The sequence below is a fragment of the Eubalaena glacialis genome, chromosome 9, assembly GCF_028564815.1.
Source record: "Eubalaena glacialis isolate mEubGla1 chromosome 9, mEubGla1.1.hap2.+ XY, whole genome shotgun sequence".
In the NCBI taxonomy this organism is placed as follows: domain Eukaryota; kingdom Metazoa; phylum Chordata; class Mammalia; order Artiodactyla; family Balaenidae; genus Eubalaena; species Eubalaena glacialis.
In genome coordinates this window covers 85,551,140-85,566,906 of record NC_083724.1, presented here as the reverse complement: position 1 = coordinate 85,566,906, position 15,767 = coordinate 85,551,140, and the positions used below count along the sequence as shown (strand labels likewise).

The 15,767-nt window shown below is 37.1% G+C and overlaps 1 protein-coding gene across 1 annotated transcript in view; it reads left to right on the top strand.

Moving 5' to 3' along the window:
- AGTPBP1 (ATP/GTP binding carboxypeptidase 1) overlaps positions 1-14,430 on the top strand; it is a 179,502-nt gene extending 165,072 nt beyond the window's left edge. The window contains 1 exon segment of the mRNA XM_061199297.1: positions 13,711-14,430. Within this exon segment, the coding sequence (XP_061055280.1) occupies positions 13,711-13,888 (178 nt within the window). The 3' untranslated portion in view covers positions 13,889-14,430.
- Positions 14,431-15,767: the final 1,337 nt, after the last annotated feature.

Below are 15,767 nucleotides of genomic sequence, written 5' to 3'. Positions count from 1 at the left end.
AAATTAACTTCTCTAAAACTCAACTCATGACTTCTGTTCCCCTACCTCTCCCCAAACAAACCTGTTCATCTGTATCCACCTCCCTCTACCCAATTGCTCTTGTAAGAAATCTTATTCTTGGCATCTCCTTCTCTCTCCCTTACCCTTAATCCAATCCATCACTTGGGGCTTTTTGATTTCACCTCCAAAATATTTCTCAGATCTTTCTATTTCTCTCCACCACTTCTGCCATTACACTGGTCCAGGCTGCCATCATCTCTTGCCTGCTCTACTCCAATAGCCTCTGACTGGTCTTTCCCTACTTTTTTGTATCCTCCAGTTTCTTTGTACGAAGTGGTCACTGTCCTGCTTAAAGTCCTTCAGTTATTTTCCACATATATGGCCTATATCCATTATCAGAGTCTCTGAGGTCCAGATGAGCCATCTATACCTTTCTCTCCCCCTTTAGCTTGTCCTACTCTCTCTCTGTATTCTTACCATTCCAACCACACTGACCATCTTATAGTTTTTATGACAGTGCTTCTAAACTAGCAAAAGTCTAGTTTTTATTTTCCAATTTGTTATGGATTGATAATTGAATAAAATACAGTAAGAATGAAGTACTATACAAATGGAAGAGGGCACCCCAAGGAATGTAAATATAAGCTCCAATTTCCTGTTATTAGAGTCACCAGACACATAATTTTATGTAAAATTGTTGTAAAAGTTTCTGAACACTTCATTTTAATTCCTAGGCTTTTGTTGCCATGGACCAGTAACACAGAATTTGTGGACCATACCTTGAGTAGTGCTATTCTAGAACATGAAAATCTTTTTATCATCCCAGTGTCTTTGCATTTGCTTTTTCCTCTATCAAAGTGTCTATGCCTCCACTTGTTTAAGGTTTTATCCTTATCCTCAGTGCTATTCAGTTTCAGTGCATTGTGTTTAGGAGTGGTATATTAAAAAGAATATACCTTGGTTGACACTTAATATGTACTTTTAATTTGAGGACTCTTCAATTTTGAAAAAATCTCAACCATTTTTTTTTTTTTTGAAAATTGCTTCTTTGGCAATTCCTTTATTCTGTTCTTCCAGAATTCCTACACTGGAGCTTCTCTATCTGTTCTCCACACATGTCTCTTAACAACTTTTTCACATTTTCTATCTCTTTCAGTCTAGGTAAATTCTTCAGTAGCATTTTATAATTCACTAAATTTAGTTGTTTCTGGTCTAAAGTTTATTTTGTTTTAAAGATTATATATTTCACGTCTAATTGGTTCTTTTTTGTTTCTGCATTTTTTAATTTCATGATTCCTTGTTTATTCTTATGGCTACTATTCTTCCCTTCTTTGAAGACCCTAAACACTTTCATAGTCATTTGTAGATTATGCCATTATTTTTGTGTTGGTAAGCTCATCACGGTTTCTCAAGAGTTTTGTAACTTGCAAGGTCATATTAAATGAGAGCTTCCCCCAAACCCCCAGCTCTTTCAAGTCTCTGCCCTTAATCCCTTAATGATTTTGTGTTGCTTCTACCTGGCCCTCTCTAGGCTCCAGTCCAAGCTTATATTAGCTTACACTAGCATTTTATTAGTCTTGTATTTCCTACTTCCCATCCTTCAGCGATACTGGGGATTTTGCTGGACAAGTGACTGTGTTCATGAAGGTTCTGACTTTGCTGCTTTGTCTCCTTTTTTCTGACTTAATAATTGCAACTTTATAAAATCTTAGCCTTAGGCAGAAGTCTCAGCCTTATTTTTTCAGCCTCCTTTCTAAAGTGGGAAGCCTCACTCCAGCTGCTCGATTGCCATGAGTCTGGGTTTAATTCCCTGGCTCTAGGACACTTAAGCCTCCCTGTTATTTTGAAGGAGCTATTGCTGCCTGCTCTTGGACCTGGAATTCAGGAGACCCATGACCTATTTTAGTGCCTCTATGCTTTTTCTGGTCCAAGGAGATGTTTATGTTGTTTCTGTATGCATCTGTGTCTTTTCTGTTTTCCTGTTTTATATTTTATCTATCATTGCTCTGTGGTTAGAGCAAGGATAATAAGGATCTCAAAGCATGTACTTGTCTAAACCAGCTTCTGAGAGAAGTCTGTCAGTCACACCTACCTAGCTAACTCCTAGTTAACCTCAGGGACCATATTTAAGCCTTTCAACACTGTCTAATGGTGCCTTGCATAGTGCCAGTCACATATTGAGTTGAGGAAGTGGTAGGTTGCTACATAAGATTTTCAGATTCAATTGGGTTGGATTGCTTGTTGGTTGGGGGAAAGGTCTTACAGTACCCTAAATATCAGTGTAAGGATGTAAGACTTTATCCTTTAGGCAGTTGGCAGTTTTGAAGCCACTGGGTGGAGTATGCTAATTGGTGTTTTTTGCCTGAAAATAGTGTAAAGATTTGATTGAAGCTGGGAAGGTAGAGGCAAGAAAACCTTTGAGGAAACTGTTTGGAATCATTCATGTTTGAGAGGAGGATGAGAGCTCAAATAAGGAGGTAACGTGGCAATGATTGTTTGAGGAGACAGTATCAGGTGGCAATGGAGAGGTCTTGATGATTGAATATGGAATCAGAAGCAGGTGAAGCCACGTTTCCATATTGGAGTGAAAAAGGCAAATGATGGTATTAGAGATGGAACTAGGAAACCACTTACTTCTACTAAGATTACCTTCCTGTCCTTTTCTCTTTATTGTCTGTACTCTTCTGGATCCTTTCTTTGTCCTTGGTAACTTTCTGTTTCCTGGTCTTAATGTAAACCTGACATATCATCTGAATGAATATAAGTTCTTCCCATTTTTTTTTAGTGAGTTGACCCTTAAAAATCTTTCAAACCCATCTTCCCCTGTTAAATTTATGCTTTTGTTTCTGTGTACAATGTGGATGGTTTTATTCCACATAGTAGCCCTCAATTTAATTTTATCTTCCTCAGATTTAACTGTTTCTCAAGGTAGAGTATCTATTTGTTGTGAACTAATTTATTTTCTATAGGCAATTTATATCAAGTAAGCTTGGAATAATTGCAGCGGCAAGAATAGTAAACATTAAATGCCTTTGTCAAGGTAATCAGTGACTCATTTATAGATGACAAATAATTAGTCTTCACAACACCATAAACCCGTCGGTATTTGGCACATAGCATTTGAGTTTGTTTAAATAAACTTAAGAAAAAGGTAAGAGACTTATTCAAAGTGAATCTTTGATCATTACGAAAAATAATTTCCCAGTTGTTCCATTTAGTATATATACCATTGCTTCATTTAATAGAAGATACTTTAGTTTTATAAACAATAATTGGAATCTAAAAATCAATTAGAAGTTGAACAAAGCATAAAAACTGCTGATCTATAAAATTATTTTACTTGGCACGCTTAAAACTTCTGAATATAAGACTTTATATTAAAAAGCAGACAGATTCTTTAACCATGTTGGTATTACATGTATATAAGCTATAACTAGCTCTCTTTTTATTTAGTGTTTGTTTTTAACCTTCTGTCTCTTTATATGTAAATATATTGTAAGCAGAATATAGTTGTTTTTGTAAAATTTTAGTCTGACAGTTATCTTTTAATTGGAACATTAGTTCATTTACACTTATTGTAATTATTGACATATTTAGATTTAAATCTACCTGCTTATTATTTGCTTTGTTTGTTCCACTTGCCCTGTGTTTTTAAAAAGATTTTTATTTGATTTATTTAAACTAAACTTTTTACATTTATATTATATAAAATATATTCGTATTTATATTCAAACTCAATATAAATGTGAATTTATCTCTTGGGACAATATAGGATCCTTCATATGTTAACTCCATTTAACCCCCTCTCAATATATGTACTACTGTTGTCAGATAGAGTATACTATGAGCATTTTACACTTTGTAGCCGTTATTACTGTTTTATGCAGTCATTGGATCTCACCACACATTTACTGCCTCGCCACTCCCCGCCCCTTTTCTCATTTCTTTCTTCATATCAGTTTTTGTCTGGGGTCATTTTTCTTCTACTCAAAGAATACTCTTAAGTCTTCACCTTCATTTTTGAGGGGTGTTTTTTTGGATAGAGAAACGTTTTTCAGCATGTTGAGGGATCATTCTATTGTCTTCAATCTTCCACCACTGAGTTGTCAAGTCAGCCATTAGTCTGATTGTGGCCCCTTTGAACGTGATCTATCTTTTAAGGTTAAGTTGCTTTTATGAATTTCTCTTAGTCTTTAGTTATTTAGGGGTTTAACTTAGATGTGATTTTATTTATTTTGCTTGGGATTCACAAGGTTTCTTAAATTTGCGGCTTGATGTCTTCCATCAGTTTGGCGAAATTCTTAGCCATTTTCTCTTCAAACATTGATTCTGCTCCATTATCTCCCTCTTTCTGGGACTCAATTTACTTTTTTTTTTTTTTAATTAATTTATTTTATTTTTGGCTGTGCTGGGTCTTTGTTGCTGTGCACGGGCTTTTCTCTAGTTGCGGTGAGCGGGAGCTACTCTTCATTGCGCTGCGCAGGCTTCTCATTGCGGTGGCTTCTCTTGTTGCAGAGCATGGGCTCTAGGCTCGCAGGCTCATTAGTTGTGGTGCATGGGCTTAGTTACTCCATGGCATGTGGGATCTTCCTGGACCAGGGGTCGAACCCATGTCCCCTGCACTGGCAGGTAGGTTCTTAACCACTGTGCCACCAGGGAAGCCCCTCCATTTACTTTTAAGTTTGACCTTTTTACTATGTCCTCTGTGTCTTTTACTGTCATGAATAAGTTTCTATTCTTTTGTCCATCTGCTTTTTTCTGGATGTTTTTTCTAACCAACCTTTAATTCACCCATGCTTCCTTTAGCTGAGTCTAATCTGATGTGAAATTTATCTTTTTAATTCTTAATTGTAGTGAATTAAGGGGGGATTAGGGGGAAAAAACTCTAAAAAAAACTAGGGAGGATGATTTTTAAAAATTGAGAAATATTGCCCAGGCGCATAAGCCAGCATTCTGGGAGCCTAGTAGGACTTATTTTGAGCAGACTTTCACTTACTCTTCTCACGTTTACCCCACTTCTGCCTTTTGCCCTAAGTGAATAGCCTCTCTGATAAAGTCTTTAGAAAGTCAACTTTCCATCTCTTTGAACTAGGGCATGGCCCAAGCAAGGGGATCTAAAGATCTAATTGCTCTTTATAATACCTTTTAACCAATTCTGTTTTCAGTTCCCTATATAACCATTATCTTCAATTCCTGAACTGTTCTAGGGCTTTGTAATACAAATCGGCATTTTTTCCTTGGCTTCCCCTACTGTAGATGCTCAGCAAATTGGAGGAAGTTGGAACTCAAGCCTACTAATTTCATCCATCTTCCTCCATCCTCCAACATTTTGTTGATATCTCTTCTTTGCTATTATCTCCTCTCCAGTTTTCTTTTTTTATGGGTTTATCCTTTTTAAAAAAGTTATTTTTTTTCCCATCATCTTAGTGGCCTTTGAGGTCCACTAAGTTTATCATAAGTTACAGAACTTGCTTCTCAGTGAAGCCTGTGGTTGAAAATTAATTATCTTTTATATTCTTAGGGCATTTGTTGGAAATTGCCACACACAAATCATTTTAATTTTACCCAATTGTATTTGTTGTGTAATAAAAATTCCATTTCATACAACACTTAAGTCTGCATTATGTCTTTCCTAGGGGGTGTGTTTCTTTTAGGTCAAAGCTGGGAATGTTGGTAGAACTCATTTAAAAGCTTAAAGCTTGTTAGGCTGCACCCTACAGGCCTGTAAGCCTTGTAATTGCCCAGCCTTAAAACCGAAGAGCGAGCCCAGAGACAGCTAGAGACATCCTTGGTTTATTGGATAGTGACTCTTACATGTCCGATGCAAGGTCCTGGAAAGAGACAGCAGGCAGGACATGGCCGCAGTCTTCGCTACGGGTGGTGGGGGGTGGGTGTTACCAGTTACACAGAGAATTGGCATCAGGTTGGCTCACCAGTTACCAGGGAAACCAGCAGAAGAGCCTGTCCCTCACAGCCCCTTTGATAAACTAGCAGGTGGAGCCATTCTGATCTGAAGAGTAGAAGATCACTAAGCTGGGGGTAGGGGTGGGAGGATGGGGCATGGGGCAAGTTACTTATTAGGCTCTATGATTAAGAGGGAAGGTCAGTCATGCCAGTAGGGTGTGGGTGAGGCAGGCACTCCTTGAGTGGGGGATGTACATGGAGCAAGAGAACAGCCATCTTGAGTGGCCTGACCATACACAGCTATATAGTGTTTTTGAACTTAGCGAAAGTGTTTTTATTTTACCTGTTACCTGAACTAAGCAGTATTCTCAGTGACCCTCATTTAAAGGATTTGAGAACTGATAAAGCGTTTAACAATACTTCTCATTAGGAAATTGTGATGGTGACCAAATTTCAGGATAATAGGCATATGGTTTTAAGTTTAAGTATGTTTGAAACATTATGGGAAAGTGAAGTTGAAAAATACCAAACTCTATACAGTGTTTTATTGTAATAAAAAATATAGCCATGTTTAAATGAAGCCTACTTATTATCTTATAATCAAACTGTATTTGGACCTGTTTTTTTTTTAATTGAGGTGAAATTCACACAGCATGAAATTTACCATTTTTAAAGTGAACAATTTAATAGTATTTAGTTTGTTTACAATATTTTGCAACCACCAATCACCTCTGTCTAGTACCAAAACTTTTTTTAATCACCCACGAAGAAGACCCTCATACTCATTAAGCAGCATTTTCAGCCCCTGGCAACCACTAATCTGCTTTCTGCCTCTATGAATTAACCTATTCTAGATGTTTCAAATAAATGGAATCATACAATATGTGACCTTTTGTGTCTGGCTTCTTTCAGTTACCTTTGTTTTTGAGATTCATCCATGTATCACTACTTAATTCCTTTTTGTGCATATACAAAGACATAAGAAAAGTTGATGAGAAATTTTTCCTAATGCAACTAATAAAATAAATAGGACTTAAGCTGAAGAAAGCCTTTAAAACATGCTTAACATTAGTTCTATTTTGTGTGAATGCTTCTTTAAAAATCTAATTTGATGTGTTTTGATAAATGTAGAGTACATTTCTACTAAGGTATAGGAAATGAGTACAGGTCTATGGACCAGTTAACATCATAATGTTCTTGGTTGAAGGCTCTACCCTGTCCCTAGAAGTTTAAGAGAGGATAGCTGGACGTTATTGGTAAAGTAATACAAAGGTATTGATTGCTGCATGCTATTAACATTAGAATGAAATAGTAACCTCCATATTATCCACACTTTCTTTATGTGAAGCTAGTGTTTATTTGTAAATATATAAGAACTTTTTCTTCAGAGAAAATTAAATTAATATTGTTAAAGAAAAAAAATTATTCATTATACTTGTTAAAGAACAGCAAGGCAGACTTAATTCAGGAGGACTGCTACGGTGGGGTTTTGCAGTAGGGGAGAGTTGAGTTCAACTCTGAATACAGTATGGAAGAGTGGAGATTTATAGCTGAGGTATAGAGTGGGGATTTGTGGATGGAAAATTGCTAAGAGGAAACATCAGGGGTAAGGGAGATTCTGGCTAAACGGACATGACAGAATTTTTGCTGAAAGCAGGCCAGGGTGATCAGATACCGAGAGTAAGGGATTAACAGACTCAGCAAGATTCTTGCTAAACCTGGAATAAGCAGGCAGAGCCACTGAACTAAGGACAGAGCCCCAGGTCAGGGCCAAGTCAGAAAGAGGACTCAGAGGACCCTGCCTCAAGTTTGGTCAAGGAGAGTCTCTGTCAGTATAGATCATTTGTGGCCAAATGTTCACAGCAATATCTAGTATAGTAAAGCTTACTAATATTAATGTGCATCATTTTTAATGTACAGTTTACCATTTAATCAAGCTAATCTTAAAAATGGATCTTCCTTTTTAGTGACTGTGATGCACATATTTGAGTCTGGTTTGCATATGAGAGTCATTTATTACTACCACGTAGAAAATTCTTATAGCTATAATTGCTACTGGAATATTTTCTAGGCAGATAAATCATGCCATGTAATTGAAGATAGTATCACAACTTCCAAGTCCCCTGGAAATCATAGTTGCTTATAACTAAAAGTGAACCATTTGTGCGTTTGTACTAAGTCAGTGAAATGCTGTTGTACCCACAAATACAGAGGAAATTGAAATCATCTAGAAAAATAACTGGGACTTAAGTGAGCACTTAGGACCACAGGCCAGATTTGACTATAATGAAAGCTTTGAGGCTTATCATAAGAGGAGGCAGTGATCATCCTTATCATTGAGATTCAGGTAGGTGTCAAGTTAGTCATCGTTAGTCTCTAAGACTTAGCTGGACAAGACATTTGATGACCAGATATATTTATAGATATTTATGTGTTAAATTCTTGGTAGCCTCTTGGAAGAATGAAGTTATTCTTCTCACATAGGTGTCTATTTGAGACTTCAAAATAAGAATATAATATATCAGAATAAGAAGAGCACATATTCATTCAAAGAGGATTCATTCTCTCCTCCGGCAGGCCGTAGAGTAGGGCAGATCGCCCCAACTGAGCGAGGAGCTGAGCTGACTTGAGATGGGTTTGCAAAACTTATGAAGCTTGTGTAATTCTCGGTTCACGCCTCCCCCCTTTCTAAGTTGTAGCCCTCCAGAGGTCACAATTGAAGGCCCAGTGTTTCTCCTTTCCTTAGCACCCCAAGACTGCCAAAAATTCTCTTATTTTCTGTTTTATTTGTTTTGCTGCTTTCTGCTTTGCTTTTCTGCTTCTTGCATTGTGTATTTTAAGAATTTGTCAAATACCTCTAGGTCAGAACTGTTGGGGGTCACGTCTCTGTAACTCCCTTCCTTCAGGAAACTTCACAGCTCTGAACTCCAATTTTTGCCTGCATTCTTTTGAAATTGCTGAAAGCTCTGATGACTACACTGCCTCTTAGCCACTGCCCTTGCCTGCCCTTGGTTTCCTCTGGACTTTGCCCCATGCACCTTTTCTCTTGGTTGATTTTTCTTTGTATCCTTTCACTGTAATAAGTCATAGCTTTGAATACAACTCCGTGCTGAATCCTGTAAATCTTCCTAGCAAATCACTAAACCTGGGGTGGTCTTGGGACCCCCAACACGCGTGCCCATTCCGAATTTCTGTTAAGTTGGATTGTTATCTCAGAGATTTTAATGTTCTACTGAGAATGACCAGAGACAGATGGAATTGTAACCCCTCTACATATGTGTGTAAATCGAGGCTTAGAGATGAATTTATCAAGGTCATCCATCTAGTAATTCCTGACAGAACCAGGAATTGCATCCACGTCTAACTCCAAAATTACCCTGTACTTTCCTTATATCTTGCATCTTCCAAATGACTAAGCAAAATTACTGAAAGGGAATGGTTTCAGTTTTTGGAGCTGTCCTGTATTAGTTAGGAATTAACCATTTAACTCTCTCATTATGCACAAGGAGCATTTTTAGATCAATAGCAAACTAAGTTGGAGTTTAGTGACTTAACTGTTAACCAAAGGCAACTGTTACACTTTTTTCCTACAAAGTATCAGTAAATTAGCAACTTACTTTCCTTTTTGTTTCCAAATAGATAATCTCTTTTTAAACATTCTGTACACTCTGTGTGTGTGTTGTGTGTGAATGTGTGTGCAAGTACTTATATGTATGCCGTGGGCACTTAAGACTGACAAAAGTTGTTATTTGTGTTTTTTATGGATAATTTTGTTAACTTTGTGATATTTAGTAGAGGCTATAGAGTAGGAATCAAATTATATAAGTAAAATACTCTCCAGTATTTGTACAGATAGAGATTTTCTTTCACCTTAGACTTAGCATTTCAACACAAGAAAGACACAGCGAGTCACAACTTTCTGACAATGTGGGCAATGGAATATTTTTCTGTTTGTAAATAAGTTTCAGCAATTCTCCCCCAGGATATCTTTATTTATTTATTTTTAAATTTTACTGTCTGAAAACAGGTAGGTTGGTCTCAGAATTGTAAAAGAGTGCAGGGTTAAGGGAGGATCCTGAGTTACAAAGGTAAGGCAGCATTTTTAGTCTGCTGGGCTTGGGGCAGCCCATCACCTGGACTCCTTAGGAACTGAGAAAGATTGATTTACTTTTTTCCTTAACAAGGTAGGTTTTATTAATGTCATAATAACATTTTATATTTGTGCAGCTTAGGAGTTTCAAATGCTTTCCCATTTACTATCTAATTAGAGCCAGACCACTTTGTGAGGTGGTGGGGCCGCTTTACACTTGAGAAAAACCGGTGCTTGGAGAAAGTAAGTGACTTGTTCAAGATCACACAGCTGGTTAACAGAGGAGTAGAGGCACAAACCCAGACTTTCCGACTCCATGTTTCCTTCGTGCTTGTACAGGTAACAGAGCTGAGGGTCTACACCCTAGTGTCTCAGATGTCAGAACAGCTGTAATGGCAGCAGATGAGTGTACGTTTGAGGGAGACACTTAATTTTTTAGGTTTAATTTTGTGCAGTGCTTAATAGTTTAACATAAGGTTAGCCAGAAAACTTTCTGAATCTGAATGAAGCAGATTAAAAATAAACCTTTTCCACATCATAACGATACCATACAACAGAGAATTTCAATGATTTGTCCTGTGAGAATGCCCTTTGGGGGAAAGTTTTGATATTTTCCCTGAAGCAGCATGAGGAGGATTTGTTTTTGAATTAAAACGCTATTCTCTTTTAGAATGAAATGTTTCTAAAATCCAGAATAGAAGGATATTAAGGCAGGTATATATGGAACAGCTATTAGAATGAAACAAAAACAGGGCAAAAGGAGTAAACATATGTGAAGAAAATGAGGGGAACAAGGAAGTAATGGTGGGAAAAGCAACGTAGTAGTGATGGGAAATAATTAAATGTTGATTAGACACCAAGGGGGGAAAGGTGGGGTGGGATGAATTGGGAGATTGGGATTAACATGTATACATTAATATGTATAAAATAGATAACTAATGAGAACATGCTGTACAGCACAGGGAACTCTACTTCATTTTGCTGTACAGTAGAAACTAACACAACACTGTAAAACAACTATACCCCAATAAAAAAATTAGACTTTCTTTTTTTATGATTAAAATAATACTTGAATTCCTGTCTGCTGATATAAAGGGATTGTTTTATAACACTGGGCAAATTACCTTAATCTTTCTCTGAAGTGAAGGTTATTGTGAGATCATGTGTGTGCAGGAACTTCCTGAGTTGTAAAGCGCTCAAAACATATGTTGGAATTATTAATAAAAGTAAAGCTGAGTTGTTAGGATTGATCTTGTGCCTTAAGTTTTTTCACTAAGGTAAAATCACTGGGATTGGGTGATATGAAAATGGATGATCTTGTCAACCTTGTGGCTTCTCATGGAGTTCAGCAAACATTTGTTCAGGGCTACAGTGTATCAGGTAGTCTGGGAGCCCACCGGCAGGAGGTGCCAAGAGACACCTATGATTTAGTACTGAGAAGACAGGCCCTCAATAGATGGTTTCAAATGCATATGAGAAGCATCAGATAGAATGTGCAGGGTACAAAGGGCGTGTATAGAGAAAGGGCAGGGTGGGCTTTAATAAAAGAAGAACATCTAAAGTGCCAGTAAGAAGGCTGCTTTCAGTGAGCGATGGGGGTTGTATTCTTCCTTCTCTTTCCTCATCTCAGTATCCCCCTAGCTCCTTAAACCCAGATCTACTGACCTCTCCTGTCCCCTCTGCCCCCCTCCCCACCATAAGTTAGCACTGATGGCCCCGTTACCATTGCAGGATGTACTGAATATTTCAGCTGTGGTGTAGTCCTTAATGAAGCTGGGCTAGGAACATGATTTTGTTAGGATCCACAGAAACAGGAGTCAAATATCAGGGCCGGTGTGGGTTACAGCAGTGGGCTAAGAATATGAAACTAGTCCACTCCTGGCTCTTAGAATGGGTGATGCCAGAACGTGAATGGAGTTCATCTCACAGGAGGCATATGAATAAGCCAAAACCAAGAACTTACAGTCTTATTTTCTGTATCCAGAGCCCTGAATGTTCTTTATTGTGGGATTTCTTCTAAATTACCAGGAGCTTGCCTTCCAGGTTGTGCTTCTCTGTCTGAAAGTTCTTGCCAGCATCTGATACCAGCTCCAAGTCTCCTTGTTTTCTGGAAGCTTATGTGGCTTGATCCTGGGCATCTTTATGGTCCCTAAATTAACTTCTCTCCTTCAGTTTCCTTATTGACTTACAGTTTATAAGACTAGGCTTTTTCTTTAAACTCTTTCCCTTTGTTCAAATTGATTGATTTTTTAGTATTTAGCTTCCCTGGGACACCCTGAGAATTTGAAACACCAAGGTCAAGATGGAATGAATCAACAGTTTTTCAAAAGAAAGAAAGCGAATAATTGTCATTTTAAAGGCAAATAATTTTTTAATCCAACTTTTTTTTTTCTAAAAACCTAACAGAGTGGTGATATTTTAGTTGCATAATGGTGAAATTGTTCTTGTGAATGTTAGATGTATTGTAAAGTCTTACACAATCTTCCAAACCACTCAGCTTGATTTATCAGGACTACTGTATCATGGTGCAAGCTCTCAGCGTTTAAGAGGAAGTTTACTATACAAGATCAAGGTGGTTTTGCAATGTGTTATTCTCTTTTCCTTAATTAGCAAGATTAAAACGATTCTAGGAAAAAAGATACTCTCACCAGATGAGTTTTGCCTTCTTGCCTCAGAGAATTAGAACAATATAATCCATTAACTTGTCTTTCCTGTTTAAACTTCCAGATATCTGAACTGAATTTAATATTCAGTTGCAGGAATTCTTTCATTTTAGGTGCCTAATAATAACATCTCTTTCTCTGCTCATTTGACAAGATTATTGTTCCCCTTTTATTGTCTGATTTTATAGCTTTTAATTGTATCAGCAATGGGAAGTAAGTGGGATATAAACAAACATATATCTATATGAAGCTAAGATCGTTTTGGTCACAAAATGGGGAGGTTGAAATGTTTCTGTAGTGTTTCTTTGATATGGGTGTGTGTGTGTGTGTGTATGTGTAAAATCTCCCAAATGGGGAGAGATCAGAATACTGTGATTTTTTGAAGAGGAAAGAATATGTTACCCTAGTGGAAGGGTTGTCTTAATCCCAAACAGCCTGCCTAATGAAATATTTAGAAGCACTTAGTGCTTTTAGCAAATATCTTCTTCTGTGTCCCAAGGGAAAGTAATTAACCTGGGTATGGAGTGTTCACTTGTTTTTCATTTTTATTCTTGACCAGTGGAAACTGTGAGGATGGGTATATGGGCCGTTTTCATGGCAAATAATTACTTTACAGACTTAGAATAAGTGGTTTCAGGGCATTACTGGAGGAACCAATTAGATACCACAGTTTCTTATAAAGCCTGTTGAAATTATCTGTTACTTGATTTATAGTGATTAAAATACACTTTTAGAGTCTACAAATTGATGGAATCCTTCAAAGAAGTAACCTAATGAGTGAGTCCATTGTTTTTTGTAGCTATCTAATTGTAGCATATATATTGACACGCTTGTCAGATAATTAGAAATCAGCATTTCACCCTTTATTATCAATGCAATAGATTTCCGCTATTATAAATTTCTTGATTTGTTCATTTGGGTAACATTTTAAAAATTAACCCAAATTACTTGTATTATATTGAAATCAAAGTTAATCCAGTATGGCCAAATAATCTTATATTAGAGCCTTGAAAACTAACGAAATCTTGTGTGTTCCATGTGCTTTGGCTACAGCCCCACCACTTATGTTTTGGATGAAGATGAACCTCGATTCCTTGAAGAAGTTGATTACAGTGCAGAAAGTAATGATGAGTTAGATATTGAATTGGCTGAAAATGCAGGAGACTATGAACCTTCTGCACAAGAAGAAGTACTTTCTGACTCTGAATTATCAAGAACATACCTACCTTGAGCCCTTTGCCATCTCTTGTGAACTGCAAAGAAGAAATGAAATATTTTGGTTTTCATTACACAGGAAGTTTGAGAGCAATGAGTGTATAGAGAGGTGACTCAGAAAGACAGAAAGCAGCTTGGGCCTGTTTGGTTTCAAGACAATAAATATGTTATTAATTCATGATGAAATTGGCACTTGTTTTATTTTAGATATTCAATGTACTTTACATAGCATTGAAGTATCAAATATTGGATTTACTTTTTCAAAACCTAAGTATCATTGCATGAATTTTTATCTCCTTATGGTTATATCCTGCATCAAATGGATAATTTTGAAGTGTGTGAGAATATAAAATCTAAATTCTAGAGTTGTTGAGAATCCTGGGTTGTTGAAAACTAATATGTATGTACATGGATTCCTGTAGATGTGTCTGTGTAAAGGTGGGTAGATATTGAAGATAAGACTGTTCTTCAAAATCATGTTAACTGTTGAGTTGTGACTGAAATACTCCAGAGTTTTCCTTGAAACCATTACGTTCTACATTTACCAAGTTAAACAAATAAAAGCTCTATTAAATGTTGCATTCATTTTTTCATCCTTTTTAACCAGCTCAGATTATTTGGTCTATAGAATCTTTGGGGGAATATTATGATAATCTGACATCTGAAAACATTGATAAAAATTTGTAAAAAAAAATGCTTAATTTACTAGTGTTAAGTTTTTTTTTTTTTTTTTTTAATTTATTTTTGGCTGCATTGGGTCTTTGTTGCTGCGCGTGGGCTTTCTCTAGTTGCAGCGAGCTGGGACTACTCTTCGTTGTGGTGCATGGGCTTCTCATTGCAGTGGCTTCTCTTGTTGCAGAGCACAGGCTCTAGGCACACGGGCTTCAGTAGTTGCGGCGCTCAGGCTCTAGGGCACGTGGGCTTCAGTAGTTGTGGCTCGCAGGCTTAGTTGCTCCAAGGCATGTGGGATCTTCCCGGACCAGGGTTCGAACCCATGTTCCCTGCATTAGGCAGGCAGATTCTTAACCACTGCACCACCAGGGAAGCCCTAGTGTTAAGTTTTTTATAGTATAAGTATACCTATCTATCATAAAAAATATACTTGAACAGTTCTTTTCTCTAAAATTGTGTCTCATGGCTGCACCTAAAGTCTATCACTGCAGTCAGTTTGTTAAAAAGCTTTAAAAATTCAGTGAGGCTATGAGCCAGTGTTAAATGTATATGAAGCTTATATAGCACCTCCTGAGCTGTGCTGTTATTAGATGTGCTAAAGTGAATTCAGGGCATGCTGACACTGGTAACCGAGTCCTACAAGATGGCAGTGAATTTCAGCCTTTTCTTGTAGTGACATCTTCCTGAGTTTAAGCTGTCCTGCTGCAGGAATGTCTTTGTCCTCAAGTAAAATAAAACAAGTCCAGGGTCTTTGGATAAGTGCTTTAAGAACTAAGTTTCTGTTGTAACAAAACAAATCCAAAAAGATAACTTATGAACAGACTCTTGCCAGGACTCGGGTGCTTTGGTTTTGGCACATTATCTTCACTTATTCCGGAAGATAATTTTTTAAAATCTTTTTTGAAAAACCTGTAATTATGGAAAAGAAATTATAAAAGAGTATTTTTCAGAGTTTTGCATTTTCCAAATCAATGATTTTCATTGTTTTATTTGAGGCATTTCATCCACGGTGTAGCTTCTTTTTGGTGTCAGAGGAACCATGTTTAAAAACATAGCAAGGGGCCTTGATAATGAGGTCTTTTCTCTAAATAGCCTAATTCTTATTAATGTCAGAAAATAAAGACTAAATAGATTGTGAAACTGAACCAGCCCTCTTAATGTGTGGGGACCTGAAAGACGAGGATACCTTAGCAAGGTAAAGTATTATTTATTTAATAATTTAT